This window comes from Sitophilus oryzae, unplaced genomic scaffold, assembly GCF_002938485.1.
Source record: "Sitophilus oryzae breed Bouriz unplaced genomic scaffold, Soryzae_2.0 scaffold_1508_pilon_pilon, whole genome shotgun sequence".
Lineage (NCBI taxonomy): Eukaryota > Metazoa > Arthropoda > Insecta > Coleoptera > Curculionidae > Sitophilus > Sitophilus oryzae.
Genome location: NW_022146179.1, coordinates 1,847,203 through 1,865,806, shown reverse-complemented (window position 1 = coordinate 1,865,806; position 18,604 = coordinate 1,847,203). Strand labels below are relative to the sequence as shown.

At 32.4% G+C, this 18,604-nt stretch overlaps 1 protein-coding gene across 2 annotated transcripts in view; it reads left to right on the top strand.

Moving 5' to 3' along the window:
* Positions 1-18,604, top strand: part of LOC115878379 (homeobox protein vnd-like) — a 62,140-nt gene that overhangs the window by 30,663 nt on the left and 12,873 nt on the right. For both annotated transcript variants that reach the window (XM_030894857.1, XM_030894856.1), the window contains exons 2-3: positions 10,646-10,842; positions 16,546-16,814. In XM_030894857.1, coding sequence (XP_030750717.1) covers positions 10,646-10,842; positions 16,546-16,814 — 466 coding nt within the window. The remainder of the gene's footprint in view (positions 1-10,645; positions 10,843-16,545; positions 16,815-18,604) is intronic.

Below are 18,604 nucleotides of genomic sequence, written 5' to 3'. Positions count from 1 at the left end.
TACTAGCAGACCTTGAGTGGAACATTGTCCTTTTTAGAACTTCTTTTAGTCCGAAGTATACAATATAGCTTAATAGCCGTTGCAAAAAAACTCATCGCAACCTTTTTTTTTGAAGGCTATTTTGAAGGGGAGTGCGGTAGTATCGTGTGGTATATTTAATAAGCTCAATAAGACACCCATTGACACTTAAGATCTTTTTTAAGTGGCATGACTGCTTGGACAAATAATACACCATTTTTTTTGTAAATATGCTTCAATATTTTGATCACTTCTGATAAATGATGTTGTATGGCTCAAGGGAATGTAATTAAATATGTTCTAAAAAATACTTTCTAAAAGTAGTCCTAAAAGTCAAATTGCGTTTCTATGGTAATATAATTTCATTTTCATTCTTTGATAGATTGTTATTTATAGAATTTTAATTGACGTATATGTCATAGATAAAGGAAACAAGTTTAGATTGGAATGCCGCCAAAACTTACAATTGTTTTGGGGTACATACGTTGTAGGGCGCTGCTATAGCTGTTGTTAAGAATAACCGCAGACAAGAACTGAAATAATTTTCTCTTGTCAAAGCCAGAATCTTCAAGAATTATCAGATCTTTCAAAATTTAAATGGCCCTCATTGAAAAAATACCGAAAAGTGTTTAAAGCGTCCATTTTCAAAGTAATTATAGCTATCTTGTCAGTTTAATTTAAATTTTATTTACTCAAACCCGTGATAATTGTGAAAAAGTGGCATTAAAAAGTTAAAAGCTGTGTGAACTATGAACTGTAAAAACCATCGTGGATCGGGGCATAACGTCGTTGGTTTCCAATGTTTCATAGGTATTTCATACATGTCCTTACATAAAATAAAGTTTCTTATATGCAACACACTGTATTTTATTTAAAAAAATTAAAAGAACTGACTGAACGATGACTCTTGGCTAAATATTAATTTTTATTTGCTTGTGATGTAGTAATAATTATTTTTCCATTTTTATTTAATTAATATTATTTTTCTGTGTTCAAAATTGTGTTTTTATTTTTTACAAAATTTGTAGGTATTTAAGTAATCCACGTTGATATAAACAAGTCTATCAAATTTATTGATAGAGAAATTCATGTAAACCTTTTATTCAAAAAATGTATTTATTTTTAATGATATTATTTTTAATATAAAAAAAAACCTTAAGCCCCCCCTGTGTTCAACACTAGACCCCCCCGGATGAATTACTAGTTACGCTAATGGTTTTGCTCTTTTAAATTTATTAATAGAATTTTAATTAATGTCATATTTTTTGCTGTTTTAAAATGTTAAAGAAGCACAAAATTTATTTAATTCAATGCTACGGAAAGGGTGATGATAGTTATCGGAAAATGTGATACTTTAACAACAGCAAAAAATATGACGCTAATCAAACTTAATAGCTCTGTTCCAACCCCCCACGAAAACCGTGCTTTGTACGGTATTTTCCAGTCACACAGCTATTGTTTTTGACAAGTTGAGCGTTTGTCAAAATTGACAAACGAATTGACTGACTAGAAATTACGGTATAATGTACGGTTTTTGGTCAGGTTGGGACAGACTTAATAATAACCATCTATCAAAGAATGAAATCGAAATTATATTACCATAGAAACGCCTTCTGATTTTTTTCCTATTGGAAAGACAATCCGGGGATTTACTGTATATGTTATTAATCTAATTGTATAATATATTATAGTCTTCTTCGACCATTTACATAGAACAAACTCTACTGAACATACCATGGTCCACGGTACCTTAGTGATGAGACTGAATGGGACCTGTAGAGAGTGATTCCATAAAGCGATCTGCGGCATTCTTTGAATTCATTCAGTCAGGTGACAATAATCGATGAGTTAAATGCCGTGAAAACGGGAAAAGTCACGTTTTGCCACTAAATTTCTAGGACTGTTCGTGTACAGGTGGTGGCCATAAAACCGTTTTTTTATTCGGCCGAAGCCTGTTTTATTTGACGAAATTAGAAAACCTCTATAAGAGCCGACAAGATTGTTAAAAAATGTACAGTAGTCATTAAAAAACTAGCTGTGCGAATGCCTTAATTTTGACTTTATATTTATAAAGTATTATACAGGGGGGTCCGCACTGTATTCCGGAAACTTCGGCAGCATATTCTGCAGATAAAAATAAGTAAAAAAGTTTGTGTAGATGTATGTCCTAAAATGCTTAGTTTCAGAGATTCACAGGGTGTAGAAGTTTCATTTTTATTTCGATTTTTTCCACATAATTTCTAAAGTAATATCAATATTTGGATGAAAATTGGTGTCTGTGAGTTTTTTGGCATGAGAAGTTTGATTTTGATGTCAAAACGACTCCTATTTGTAGAGGGCGCCACCTACATGCGTTTTAACTGTTTTGAAGAGTAATAACTTTGTGTCCGTTTCTGTATAAAACTACTGAGTGAAAAAATATACATTTACGTGATTTTTTACGTAAAAAATGTCACTTCAAATTTATGATTTCAGTCTAATAACTATGTAGTCAACATGTTTAATTTATGTCAATGCTGACAGGTATTGATATTTTGGATTCCAAATATCTCGAGAACCATTACTCGTAGCGATTTTTAGCAAGAGATCTTTTTATGTAAAAAATGTCGTAATTGGATACTCTTTACTCAGTAGTTTTATGCAGGTACGGACGAAAAGTTATTACTTTTCAAACCAGTTAAAAAATATGTAGTTAGCGCCCTCTAAAAGTAGGAGTCATATTGACATCAAAATCAAATTTCTAGTGTCAAAAAACTACAGAAATTAAATGGATCTCCTAAACTAAGCAATTTTATATATATAGGACATACAACCTAAGCAAACTGGACGCCGTTTTTTTCGATCATACGGTGGTTTTGTTTACGTATTTCTTGTTGACATTCCCGCAATAAATAATGATTAAGTAAAAAATAAATATAGTAATGTAAGTTAAAATCTCCATACAAAAATTCACAGTCCTTCACAAAGATGCAACCGGGGGGGCATTGAAAATGATGAATAAAAACGTAAAAATATGATTAGTGTTAATATGAGTGTATTAGATACATATGTTTAAATAACGAACTTAACAAAAAACAACAGATTTAAAGATTCACTGAAAATGTAGTAATGTTAACATTAAATAAAACATTATCAATAATAAAAATGCGATCGCACCTATCCGTAAAACAAACAAGCAAAAAAACAAAATAACATACAAAACATCAGGTTAACATGATGACAGATCATGATCGATGACAGATAAAGAATTCTTACGGAAAGTTACACTTTACGATATAATTTTTTAACTGTTAATGGCAAACCCATTTAAATACAAACTTTTTAATACCTACTACTGTATCTAAAAGACATTTTTTTTTTTAAATTACTAAATTCTTAGCCACGCTTCTGTTTTTCTTAGCTATTGTGCGTCACGTCACAGATTAACAGGCCCACGTTTGCACCACAAGGCGATGCTGTAGACCACTAGGTAGACCGGTCGTAGAAATTTATGTTATACAACTTGTAGTCAATATACACAAATATTATCAAAAGCTTTTTTTCTTTTAAAATGTGTTCAGATTTTGTAAAAACTATAAGTCAAAATCGCAAAACTTAAATTTGATATGAGTTTCTTAGTTTTTAACTAATATAGTTGCGAATTACAAAAATTCCTTTTCAATGAAAATTAATCAGTTAAATAAAATAATTTAATAAATTACTAGCTTTTTCCCGCGACTACGTTCGCGTTATACCTCGAATCGTTCATGCATTGATTTAAATGATTTTTTACTAATTTATTGAGAGCTAGTTAGCATAGATGTTTTTTATTTTTCATCTCCTTTTTATTTATTAAGAGCACTAATACTCTCTTTATAGTTTATTTTTTATTCTTTGAATGATAATTGAGGAAGATATATTTCGTTATGATGTCACTAAATAAACCCTGGTATAAAATTTTATACTGTCTGGTTTATAATGTTATAGTATTGCATTTTCGTACAGCAAACTTCCATTCCCTTTTCTACTCCCTAAGTGTATAAATTTCATAAATTTGCTTTATCTTTGTGCCAATTTTTATGTGTATAATCCAGAGGTCACCAAGTTTTATATAAATTTTTACTAACTTTACCCATTTGGTTGATGAATTTCAAAAATTTCTTCTAATTATTTTTGTAGGATTTCATTTTTCTAGACCAAATAGTAAGGAATTTTCATACAGCAAACTGTTCCGACATAATTTTACTCTCTAAGAGGATGAATTTCCTAAAATCGCTTTGTGTAGCTAATTCACTAATGGCGTTTAAACGAACCTTTGTGCTAATATTTATGTATCTAAACCTGGCGGTATGAACTCACTCCTAAAATATCTAAAAACTTAAAATATAATCTAACTGACACACCACTGACAATGACAAATAATTTATTTCTGGAGGTATTGTGTGTAGGTGTTTTCAGGTATGTTTTAGTATTTAGTCGTTTTACACAAAGAAATAGCCATTAAGCACTATAAAAATACTTCATAACAAATCTACACATATATACATTTCATTCAAAAAAAGAATCATCAAGATTGGTGAAGCGGTTTCGGCGGGATGGATGCAACAAAAAAAACCTTTGAGGTTTTATATATGTATGGATTAATTATTTTTCCAACATATTTTACTTTGCAAATTTTTATAAATATTCAGACTCGCCAATATCGTAGTCCACAGTGTCCAGCCTGTTTAGCCAAACGTAGGCCGATTCCTCTTCGGAGGCGTGCGGCGTCGCGTCGTGACCCTGGCTGATGGAGGAGTCTGAAGACGCTCATCCGCGCAGAGGAGCAAGTTGACTGCGTAGCGTATTGCGTATTAATCGATTCTGAAACTTTTTATCTCATTTATAACATATTACGCAAGTTTATTATCTTAATCTCGATTTTAATAGATAAATATGTGAAATGCCACCTGAGTATCTTCCGCCATGACATGTTTTTACTTTTTTGTTATGGTAAAATGATTTTTATAAACTTTATTCAATAAAGTATATTTTCCTCCATTTGGTGATTTTTTAATTTTAAGCGAAAATTAAGTATAACATTTTAGGAAAAAGAAACACTGTAATATTTAAAAGAATAAGAAGAAATTAGTCTTATTTTGAAAGAAAAATATAGAAAAAACTCTTTCTATAGAAAAAAGTCTTTAACTAACCAGAATCCGGTGACATATACGCGGTCTCACCGGAAACATTACTTATTACTTCGCATAACTTGAAGAATATCTACTTTTAATAATGAACACTTCAGAAATACACCAGTAAAAACATTTATTATTTGAGATTAAAACTCGAATTAAATTATAAATATTAGTTACCTATGTTGTTATAGCTTTTATAGGCCTGTTTAACGACTTAATAAGTTACCTAGCGAAAAAATCTGTGCGCGTACCTACCACTATTGTTACAGGTTAATTCGTTAAAGAAATATGTTACACAAGTTAAAAACGCTAAAATTTTAATGGTATTACTTGTGCATTATTGGCCTTATAATGTAATTTGTTGGAATTATATCTTCTTTAAATATAATTAGACTTTTTAACGACTTTTAAGTTACCTAGGAAAAAATCTGTGCACGTACCTACCAGTATTGTTACAGGTTAATTCGTGAAACAAATGTGTTACATATTATTCGTGGTATTAGTGGTATTATATTGGAATCAGCTTGGCATTAGTGGGGCATTATATGAGAAATTTTGGTATTTAATTTGTATTTTTGGCATTACTTTGGCATTAGTATACAGACATTTGTCAGCGGTTTACTCCTTGTAGATAATCAAAAAGTTTTTTGATAAAATTTGCTTTTCATGTCAGATCATTTCTATGAAAAATTACATTAGATTTTTATTAAAGACGCTGGGTAATTAAAACATTGACTAATAAACCTTGTCCACTTTAAATACGGGGTCACGAAATATCCTCCTTGGAGTGTTTGGGTTAAGGGGTGTATAATAAATTAATCGTTGTTTTATAATAAAAACCATAAAACATTTATTTGTGAGTAAAATAATGCAATGGTTGGATATCTCTCCTTTATAATTCGGTGACTAAAAATACACTAAAATAATTAGAAAAAAAATCTTGTACTTATTTAGTAATTACGTCAATATTAATTAATTGACTTTCTAGTCTATTTTATTTTATGTACAAATATATTATTAAATTTTAAGCATTAAGTAATAAAACACTTTGTGCCCTCTTATATCGTAAAAGGTTACGAAATATACTCCTGGTTACACCCCTTACAGAAAACAGTGTAAGGGGTGTAAATAAATTGTATAATCACTGTTTTTTATAATAAAAACTATAAAATATTTCTTATTTGTGAGATTAAAAAAACAAAACAATGCATTGGTTAAAATAAGTACATTCAATACTGTTTTCAATTGTTAATTCAATAATGTGTTATAACATAATATAGCCATTACTATTATACTATTATTATTAAAATAATATGTGTGTAACATATTTCTTTAACGAATTAACCTGTAACAGACATTTATATGCCCAGTATATTTTTGTTTAACAAACCAATCAGGAAAAATCCAAAACCTACCGTTATAGGAGGTATAAGACGATTAAACTTATATAATGACAACTACTTATCGGATAACAAATTAATTACTACTGTCAGCTAGTTCAGCTACTGTCTAGGTAGAATTTACCTAGAGTACCTACACCTACCTATGATGATGTAGGTAGATTAAAGCTTATTTTGACGTTACCTCTCACTTCGGTGTCACAAGCTGAATTTTTCAGGGATGGAAGTACAGTACATCACAGTACATGATATGGGGACCCTTATTCCGAAAGTAGTACAAAATTAAACAGGGTAAAAAGGCACTATCATCAAAAATCGATATATTAATACCACCGTATAGAGAAAACAAATACTTATTTTTTGATCCAGTACAGAATAAAGTCTTCGTAGGGAGTAATTTTTTATAATTATTTACAAAAAAACATTTCCATTAGCGCTTATGACCAAAAAAAAACTTTAAACATGAATAATCATTTCAATCATGCGAAAATTTGGTTTAAAAATAGAGATTTTTTTTTAATATAACTTTCATTTAACGAAAAACGAAGGCCTAAATGAAAAAAAGAAACAATTTAAAAGTTTCGCTCATGTCTTGACAAGGTATCAAAGCAAACCCCATATTTTTTGCTTTTAAACTAATAAAGATATATCAATAAATAATTAGCGATGTAATGGTTTTTGCGCGCGCTGGCCGACTGCCGCCGCTGCGCCGAGATTTCCTATACCCTTGTATATATGACGTCATGGTGTGGCAAATGTAGCATTTTAATTCGATTTGGGCTCCCTTATATAGGATAACAGAAACATTTTCAATGTTAAAAGATAATTCCTAATAATTATAAGTATCTACGAGTATATTAAAGAAATTTTATAAATAGGAATAAAATCAATTTATATTTGAACAAGTAGAACAACTTAGCTAATAGAGTAAACAGTTAATCAAAGTGTTTTTTAAAAAGATATCAACACTCAAAGTTTTTTATTTATCAATTTAATTTGACTTAGTTGAGTAAATATAAAGTGATTTTTATTACTATTATTCAATATTTCAATGCGTTAAAAGTGCCTTTAATTGGTTTAAAATTATTAGTCCTTAAATTATTATAATATCATTATCATTGAATACTAAACTAAGTATAACAACCTGGTAAATGTTGGTACTTATAATCCAGTGGTTATCCAAGGCTGTTTTTCTAGAAATATACGTCGGATAAAATTAAAAAAAAAACTTTTTTAATGACTTAAATTAGAAATAACTTAAAATCAAATGAATGACGTCATTAAAGAAGCTTTAAGTTTTCTATGAGCCTGCAGCTCTGGTCTGTTGAGAACGGCCTGCGCAGTACCTACATGTAAATGAATGTCTCAGAGCTTAAAAATCACTTGATCTGATTATGTAGGTATCATGTATATTTTTAATAAAAAGATAAAATTTTTGTTTTTTGTTAAAAAAATTATTTCTTATCGTTGTCATGTATCAGAAATGTATCAAACGGATGAAGCTAAAACAAACATGTCAGATATAAGCTAATTTTGGACATTTAAAAATGTCGTCGGTAAATAATCAGTTTATCAAGGCAATTAAATCAAATTACAAAGCAAATCTAGAACGCCAGTATCTGACGACCGATAAATCCAATCTTATAAATTTTATAAATGTTTGCGTTTGGAGAAATAATAAAAATACAATGCTTTTTGCTGGCCTTAAAAAGATAATAAACAAAGGTAGAAATAATACACTCATCACCGGCACGAAAAACGGACACAATTTTCATGTATTTTAAAGTTTTATCGGTTTTATATATTGTGTTCTAGTGTAGGGACGTATGGACCAAATTTTGATGATTTTTTAAGCAATTTGCATAGATAAAAGAAATAAATTTAGATTGGAATGCTCGGCTTACCGCTAAAACGTATAATTGTTTTGGGTCTCATACGTTTATGGGATCTGGCGCTGCTATAGCAGTTGCTAAGAACAATCGCAAACAAGAACAGAAAGAATTTTCTCTTGTCAAAGTCAGGATCTTCAAAAATTATGAAATCTTTTAAAATTTAAACCACCCTCATTGAAAAAATACCGAAAAGTGTTTAAAACGTCCATTTTCATAGTTATTTTTTATACAAGACGATAAAATGGTATTTTATTGTAGACCGAAAAGATTAATTCAGGAGTGATGAAATCGCGAGTGAATTATTTTTTAGGGAGACGATAATGCAATTTTATCGTTGTATGTAAAACAATATTCTTTTCCATAGCGAGTTACGTTTCAAAAATATTCAGAAAGTATTAGTTCAAGGAATTGATTGCGAGTAGAAAAAATATTGTGCTGGGTTGGCGTTGGTTTCTATATAATTTGACAAATAAATAAAGCTGTCTCTTTAGTTGTCAGTTTTGAGTCAATATTTTTTAATTCTCGTTCGTGTCGATTGCTGATTGAATTGGAGCCAGAAATGGCTCAAAACGAAATAAGTAAATTACCAACAGATATTCAGGCTGAATGTCTCAGGGCTTAAGGTGCATTTTCACGCTCATGCAATTGGCGCAAATTGGCTTGTGCATGTCCGATTTGCTCAAGTAACTTGTTTCACTTGAGTGAATCTGGAGCGGCCAGATAATTTGCTTGTGGTTGGCACAAATGCATGAACGTATAAACGACACTCCAACTTTTTAACTCAATCGCCTACTAACTTCCGCGCATGTCTGTAGCAGCGAATTTCGTGCCTTATTTACTTGTATCCGGCTTTTCGTTTTGCATATTTGTTGTTATTTTATTTATAAAACGTTAAAATAATGTCAAACGAAAAGGAATTTATTGGAGAACAAATGCCGGTAAGTCGTCTCGTTCATGCGCAGGTAATTACGACAGTAATTAAACAGTAATATACTCGTACGCCATATCCAAACTACTTCCATTTAAATCCCGAATAACTTAATGAAATGGAATACAAAAATTACCAAAAACGTGCGAGAAGAAATAAAGTTTTTAACCTATCCTCGCTGTTAAACTATCATTTAATCTACCCTTGCGGTTAAAGTACTATTTTATCCACTATTTTTGACAGATATAAGGCAATTTTAACAGTTGCTATGGAAAAAAAGTAATTATTGCTATCCTCTGAGTTTAATTTAAATTTTATTTACTCACACCTGTGATAATTGTGAAAAAGTGCCATTCAAAAACTTAAAAAGCTTTATAAACTGTGAACTGCAATAATCACTGTGGCATAACGTCGGTTTCCAATGTTCCATAGGTAATTCATACATGTCCTTATATAAAATAAAGTTTCTTATATGCAACACACTGTATTTTATTTATAAAATAAAAAAAATAATAATAAATTTGAATAAATAATATTTTGCGACACAATTCCGGAAAAAGCCGAACCGTTCCGACATTATTAAAAGCTTTGGATCGCGACCGTTGTAAGAATAGCGCCAAAAATGGTATCAATCAATCTAAACTTGTTTCATTTATCTACGACAATTTGTAGCTAAATTGTTTGACTTTTTAGTATCTCTTTCTAAATTAAAATGAAAGTTGCCATCTGTTAATTATACAATGACATTACAAAAACAATAAACACTAACTAAACACTATATTATAAGTGTGTTGAGGAGGACCCAAAAGCAATGTTAAAATTGCTGTAACTCGTTACTGTCTTAATCTAAAGCGAATATCTCCAATAAAAATAAAGCTGTTGAGATGAATCAAAAAATAAACTATCGAGAAAAGATACACCTAGATGATAAAATGATTTTTAAATTCCTTGCTTTGTTATCATATTCCACAGGGTGTTTCAAACTTTCACCAAAATATCAATATTTAATATAATGTTTAATGTTTTCCCTGGTATAATTGTCAGATGGAAACTTTCATTTTTAATTTAGAAAGAGATACTAAAAAGTCAAATAATTTAGCTACAAATTACTTGAAAAATCATCAAAATCGGCCCATTAGAACAAAATATATTAAACTTTAAATTACATTAAAATTTTAAGGCCGTTGAGTGTAAATTGTTTCTGTATAATTAAAGATTATTTTTTGCTCAAAATTGACATTTTTGTTACAGATTAATCGACAGCATAAAAATGACGTCATCGATAGGTAACCAAAGACAGCCGGGCGGATTTGCTATTAGTGATATTCTGGAGTTGGATAGGCAGACGAATCAGCATCATGAATTGGATCCAAGTTTGAACGAGAACATGTATACCACGACTGATTTGTCATATTTACCGAGAAGATGGCCTCAGATATCAGAACATGGTGAGTAAAAAAAATCTTATAAGTATAATGGTGGTCCTGTAATATGGAACCTCCGTTAAAAGTTTAGAACTTTTAGCGGAGGAGTTTTGAGTTATAACTCATCATACAGTTCCAGGCCTTTTACAAAAGCCAGTATGTGAGACAGTTTTACAGAGGTTAGTTCTAGGGTTGCTACCTTTTTGCAAAGTAAAAAAGGACATTGGACTATGAAGAAGGATTATAAATAAATCGCTACTTTAAAATTTTTGAAAAGTTTGGTTAAAAATAAAGCCTAAACCTTAAAGTTAAAATTCGGTGTCTAAGCTATGATTTCAGATTAAACAATAAATTCTAAACAATAGTATCATTTTTAATTCTAATTCATTTTATTTCTCCTTACGTCTCAAGTGCTGATCTACGGTGGAGACACCAAAATTTCTGCGGCCAACGCATAAAACCAGCATATTTTGGCCACCGAAGGCATATCGAAGACGGTTCGGAACTGAAAGCGACAGTATAGTCTGTCCAACGAGAAGATCCTTGACAGTGGTAGATGTGTCTGTCATTTTAATTTCAAAGTAGTTTATTTTATTTCACAAAGAAATAAGTTGGTACAACTGGAACGCATAGCAGGAAATTAATATATGTATTTAAAATTTGACTGACAAGTAACTTCAAAATATTGTGAAAAAAAACTGTATAAAACTGAAAAAATGTAATCGAGTTATTTTATTTAAAAAAACGGTATGTGTTAATACAAAACAAACAAGAACAAGACACCACATACCAAAAAAATATAAAAAAGAACTATTTCTACTTTCACGCTTTATGAAACTTCCCGCATTTATGATTATATTTATCAATATAACTTATGTACAAATAAAAATTTGTAATATTCCGCAGGAATAAATAAAACAAACTATTTTATTAATAATAACACCAAATTTTATACCTCACAGGTTGATTAATTAACTTTAATCTTAATTTTTTTAAACCAGTACCTTTTGACATTATTTTTCTGCAGTACTAAAATCCATTATTTACCTATCGTGTGATGTGGATATTTTACAGCTACTCCAGTTTTTAGTATGTGTTTAGTATGATCCTTCTACCATATTCGAGATTCACTTATTTACGACGAGATGGTATACGAACTTTATTGATAGTAACTTTATTGGTGGCTGCCTTGGTGGCTGTATAAGACTTTCTGCCTGGGCGAGTATTAAGCATAAACTGTGCTCTGGGTTCTACAGTTAATTTTCACTCGATTTTTCCTCCACTTGACTTCAAAAGACACAAAACACACGTAATAACACGAACCAAAATGCATCATCTTCCAAAACGCAGGGTATTTGACAGAAGTTGTCACAAAATTATAACCTATAATTTGGCAAGACTTTGACAAGCGTCAAAAATCTAAAGGCGAGTTCATACGCATCGGCGTCCGTTTGTCGTTCATCGTTCCATCAAACCAATAAAATTGAAATACGTCTGTCATTTTTTAAATAAACCAATAAAACTGGTTAAAAACAAAAGAGACGACGCATGACGGATTTATATTTAAACCCATCCATAGTTAACTTAAAAATTATTAGAAACTTTTTTTAGTAAAATAAATAGATTGGTATGGGACGTCATCTGCTTTTCTTCTGTCATCGTGTGTCGAAATCTTACCTGAGAAAAAAAACAGAGTATATTACCATATTAAAATGTATAATATCTGTAATACGTCTGACGAAAATATCTTTGGTTCAAATCTGCTTTTATGTATTGAAAATTTATTCGTGTTAAAACTAAACATAGAATAAACAACAAAAATAAAAATTCTTTTATAGGTACCGAATATGTCGTATGATCGAAAAAAGTTGTTTAGTTGGCTTGGAAACATTTACCATAATATATTTTACATATAAAATAACAACGATCCTCATTTCCAGGCCAACTCTAACGCCGTTCTTTGTTTAATCATATAATATTTTATTAAATTGTTTAATGATAGAAAATTCGTCTTATTAACGTACTGTACTCAAAATTCGTAAATCTACGGATTAATCAGTAGTTCTGGCAACACTGTCTCCGACAACCACTCACTCTGTCGACTGAAAGCAGAACTACGGTACAGTCTTCTTTATCCGCTGCGCTGTAAACGACCGATCAGCTCACAGCGGCGTAAAAGTAAACTAAATCTCGGACAGGCTGACGGTAACGCCAGCCAGTATCGGACAAGTTTTGTGATACGAAATCGCCCATAAGGTTGCGCATCTTATTTCATGAATCAATCGGCACCCGAGGCCAGAAATGCCTACCCGGTATATCAAGCCAAACTGTATTTTCTCAAACTTTTTTTTTTCGAATACGGTTTTAAATAAACAGTAATATACTCGTACTCACACTACAATACAATAGCGATCGACAAATTACAATAACGTGGCGTGTCCCCTGTTCTGCTCTGATCGATTGCGAGAGAGCATCCCTCAAAAATCGCCGTGCGACAGTAAAAAAAGAAACAAATAACCCTCATCTGTGTCAGCGATACTCTATTGTACCAGGGTGTAAAAACGTAGCTAGTGGTAGCAGAGGCAATTATACCACGTTCAAAGACTTATTAGGAGGGGTGAAAAAGAGGGGAGGTCGCTTTTGGAAATGAAGTACGGTCGCTCGGGGCTGTTTGTGCCTCGCCACAAAAAGTATAATCTTATTTTCCTTATAAAACAATATACTACTGTTGATCTGCAGTGGGATTCTGTAATAGCCTATGTTATTTTTATACGATTGATGAGTCACTAGACAGGAAACACAGGGTGTCAGAACAAGAACTACTACGTATTTTTGGAATTAAAATAAGTTCCTTGGACACAATTTATCTTTATACATAAGTGCTTCGTTTGTCCGCTAGAGGACTTTAAACTTTAAAAAAATAATCACATTTATTCAGATAATTACCGTTAATCCGATTTTCTCGATTTGAATGAAATTTTGGATGTCTAGGTTTTGATAAGTGCTTTGATATTTGGCTTTCTCAAAAATCAAGAAAAAGTACGGGAAGGGTGAAAACTACCCCCAACCGACATAAATTTTAGTAGAAGTATTTTTCAACTCCACCGATGACAGATTTTCTTTTCGTATAATGGTCCTTCTAGTATTTACTACATTTTGTGTCTATTGTAAAAAAACGCCACATCGCATAGTTTTTAAGAAAACATATTTTGGAGAACTTATTTTTCCAAAGCAGACTTACAAAATATACAGAGAATATATACCTTTAATAATATACCTTTAATAATAATTTACCTTTATACGAAAGTGCTTCGTTTGACCGTTAGAGGGCATCAATAAAAAAACCGAACCATAATTAATTTAAAATTTATTATTTTTTTAAGCTTTTAATGAAGCTTGCTGTCAAATATAATTTGTGATACTAACTCCCTTATTTTTGCCAACTAGATTATTAGAGCATAATAGATTTTATGCGCCGCCATATCTTAATGTGACAAAAAACGTTCTTTGGAAGGCAGCTTCAGGAAAATCTTTTTTTCCTCAAAAAGTATGCGCGGTAGCGTTTTTTTACAAGAGACAAAAAATGTAGTGAATACTAGAAGGACCATTTTATGAAAGAAAATCGGTGGTAGGTTGAGTTGGAAAATTTTTATACTAAAATTTATGTAGTGGTGGGAGTAGTTTTCATACTTCCCGTACTGTTTCTTGATTTTTGAGAAAGCCAAATATCAAAGCACTTGTGTACAATAAACTTACTTTCATTTCAAAAATACGTAGTAGGAATATTGGGACACCTTGTATGTGTAAAATGTTTAAACTATAAGTGTCTATAAAAAGAGAAGCAAGGAAAGTGTTCTGAGCGACCATAGTGTTTCGCATAAGGCGCAGTTAGGGGAGGAAACAGGAGGGTTGGCCGCAAACTACGATCGCCCGAAAGGTAGTTAAAGGAAATAAAGGCGTGACAAAAAGAAGGGCAGCTGCCGAGATTGTCTTGTCCCAGGGCAGATGTGATTTGCCACCATTACCGATATTTGTCACTAACTGCCTCCATGTTGATGTCACTGAGAGCGAAAAAATGAACGAAGGTTACATCGATCTGTTTGGTTTTTAGGAATACACAATACTCTTTCATTTAAATTTTTTTGACAGACAGTTTTTTCGTCCAAAATTTTTTTTTTTCTCAAAAACGGTTAAAATATTAGATATAGAGTGTTTAATAATATGAAAATTCATAAAATTTTACAGATAATTTAAATATGTAATAAAAATGGGCGTACCCATATATAATAAGAAAAGTGTTATCAACTTCCGTTATTTCCGGAAGTGCCACCATATTGAAAATATGTTTAATCGATGGATCTCGATGTGAAACAATGATGTGCAAAAAATCTGCGATCTAGATATTGTATTTTAGCAACTTCTAATGCACGCTCAGCCTGGGACACCCTGTATGTCCTCCCGTCGCGCCGCCAGATGCTAATAACAAAAAAATATGTCTAAATAAAACAACTACTCAGGGAACTTAGCAAAGACGTCTATTAAAAACCGTTGACGTTTTGTTTAAATTAAATTATATCAAATTAAATCATTAAACTTGATCAGAATTACCTAATGAGGTAAAACAAAAAGCTTAATATTTCTGTATATTATGATCTTTTTATAGCTTAAGTAGTTACTTATACAAATTAAATTAAATTTTATATAAGTAATCTCAAGTTTTTAATAATACATACATACAGCCATTACTCGCTGACGAGTATTCGACACACACCAGAAGATGGTCACGCAAGGCGTTTTCTTTCATGAGCTTTTCTGTGATTGAAAAGTCCGATACGTGATGTTATCTGTCTACCGCACTCTGGACATTCAAAAATCTCATTGTTTTGTTGCCTCTTTACTTTTTGGTTGTCGCTGTTAACTGAGTTTACAATTCTTCTCCATTGAGTTCTATTGTGAGCTGCTTCTTCCCACTCATTCTGCACGTTAATCCCGTTTAAGTTTTCGTGGAAAATGTCCTTGTACCTTTTCAGTTGTCCCCCCGGCCTCCTTTTACCGCCTACAAGCTCACCGTAAAGCAGAGATTGTAGAGTATGCGGTTTTCTTGCATTCTGCATACGTGACCAGCTCACCTTAAGCGGGATTTTGTAACCATGACTCCAATACTCTCGCAGTTAGCTTTTTCAAGGACCGGTACGTTTGAGACATGATGGAACCACCGGATTCTTAAGAGTTGTGTTTCCAATTAGAGCGCAGTCATCAGCGTATTGAAGTTCTGTGATGAATTTTGTACGTGTTTTTGCCCTGAGCCTTTTTATGTTGAACAGTTGTTTTATGTTTTTTTTAATAATAAATTTACGAATGAACGACAAATATAAACTTTCCGGCATGCGGCACAACATTCCGCCACCTTAAAATTTTGACTAAGTTTGATGTTTCATAACTTTTGAATTTGTAATAATATAATAATAATAGATGAGGTTGGACTACGAAGATTGGAATGTCCTCCTTGTAGTCCCGACCTTACTTCAACCGAATATTTGTGCGATGAACTTAAAAGCCCACCTAACCAAAGAATAGCTATTAAAGTTATTTCCTAATGAATAAAAAATAATGCCATAAATTTATCTTCACACTGACACCATTATCATAAAAATCGGATTACAAAATAAAAAGTTATGAAACATCAAACTTGATTACTTAAACTTATTTTTTTTTGTTTATTTCCAGCGTTGCCAAATCTTCAACATACCCATATTCAACCTTCAATGATCCCAGGTCTCCATCCCCCTCAAGTATCCCCAGATAGTACGAGTCCGCCCATATCAGATCGGTCGAGTGTCGAACCTCATAGTCTCTCTGACCATAACATGCCCATGGGATTGCCGATGAGTGTCAAAATGGAAAGCAACCCCTCGATCACCAACGATGGAATTAGTGAAAACGATGACATCGATGATGGAGCGGATGATGATGGAAAGGACGACGACAGAGATCAGGTGAGAATCACGCCAAACGAATTTTGAACAATGACAATTTAGAGCATCCGCACACTGGTCGTCTGGCTTTCGAAGCGGAAGCGTCTCGAACTCCAAGCAAATCTCAATCCACTCTACCTTCGCGCTTCGCATGCAAATAATAGTATTAATCACATCGACTCCGCATCGACCGCCAAACGACTGGTTCCTGAACCTACTATTATTTACGTAGGAAGTAGAGTTTGAGATGCTTCCGCTTTATTGTCTATAAACTTGGTGTATTTCAGTTGATTTCAACAAATTCCGACCGCAACGCTTCAGAAAAATCTGAAATTATCAATATATAGTTCACGCCGCGCCGTCATGTTGATCGCATTAAAATAATATTGAAATCGTGATTTTGTCATAATATTTAAGTATTTTAGTTTTTTGCTAGTGCAGTTATTGAGACTATAAAACACTCAGGTACGAGGTTTGTGTGATTTAACGCTGTTTCCGGTAGTAAAAAATAAGTGAAAAAGAATTCGAACTAGGCGTCGCGTCGTGTTGTGTTAAATTTTATTAACATTTGAAATTGTCACAATACAACACGACGCGATGCCTAGTTCGAATTCTTTTGTGGCGCCTAGTTCGAATTCTATGTGAAATTGTTCATATAAACTCTGGTATTTGCTCGAAGTCGCGGACGGTCGAAAGCGCTGTGAGATCTAAAGGCGCTGTAACAGGCGTAAATTAGCCTCCTAAACAACATTTTATAGGTTCGTAGTTTCTTATACCGATTTCATCAAAATGAAAAATAAATTTAAGATTCAAGCAGTTCGACGAAACAAGTGATTAAGAGGGGATAAAATATAATTTGCAATATTAATGGCATATTTTTTTTAATCAACTAGATTAAATGTTTTATGAATATCTTCTAAAATTATAATTATGTACCTTTAAAAAATTTCGTTATAGCCAAAATAGCCCTAATTATGCCTCACTAGCAAAACTGGTGATTAAAACTATGCTCGCTACCTAAAGCGGCCCATAAATTATCAAACAAATTGCGCTACAAAGCGATGCGCAACGCTGCGTTGCACAACTGATTCAGCGGTCCATACACTATCAAAAAAGTTGCGCAACAATGCGATGCGCAACGTTCCGTTGCACAACTGCATCACCCATGCACTTAAGCGGCCCATACATTATCAAACAAGTTGCGCAACGCAGGCTGTTGCGCAACGAGTTGCCAATGTATGATAGTGTTTGATGCGTTGCGCAATTGTTTGATGAGTTTCAAGAATATTTGAATTCTTTTGTGCAACAGGACTGTTTGCGCAACGCGTTGTGTAGTGTATGTGTGTGTTGCGCTTCGTTGTGCAATATTTTAGTTCTTTCATCCAAATTCTTTGTTTTCTTTTTCGTTTTTTGGTATCATCGACATCATCTAGGGTATATACGATAATAATTGACGCAATGGCAATTGAGGACATGATTGTTTTTCAAACAATGCACAACTTTTAATAAGAAGTTTGATCAAAATTTTCCTAAGTGCATGGGTGAGGCAGTTGTGCAACGGAACGTTGCGCATCGCTTTGTTGCGCAACTTGTTTGATAGTGTATGGACCGCTGAATCAGTTGTGCAACGCAACGTTGCGCATCGCTTCGTTGCGCAATTTGTTTGATAATGTATGGGCCGCTTTAGTAAAATTTTGATCAAACTTTTTATTAAAAGTTGTGCATTGTTTGAGAAACAATCATGTCTTCAATTGCCATTGCGTCAATTATTATCGTATTTACCCTAGATGATGTCGATGATACCAAAAAAC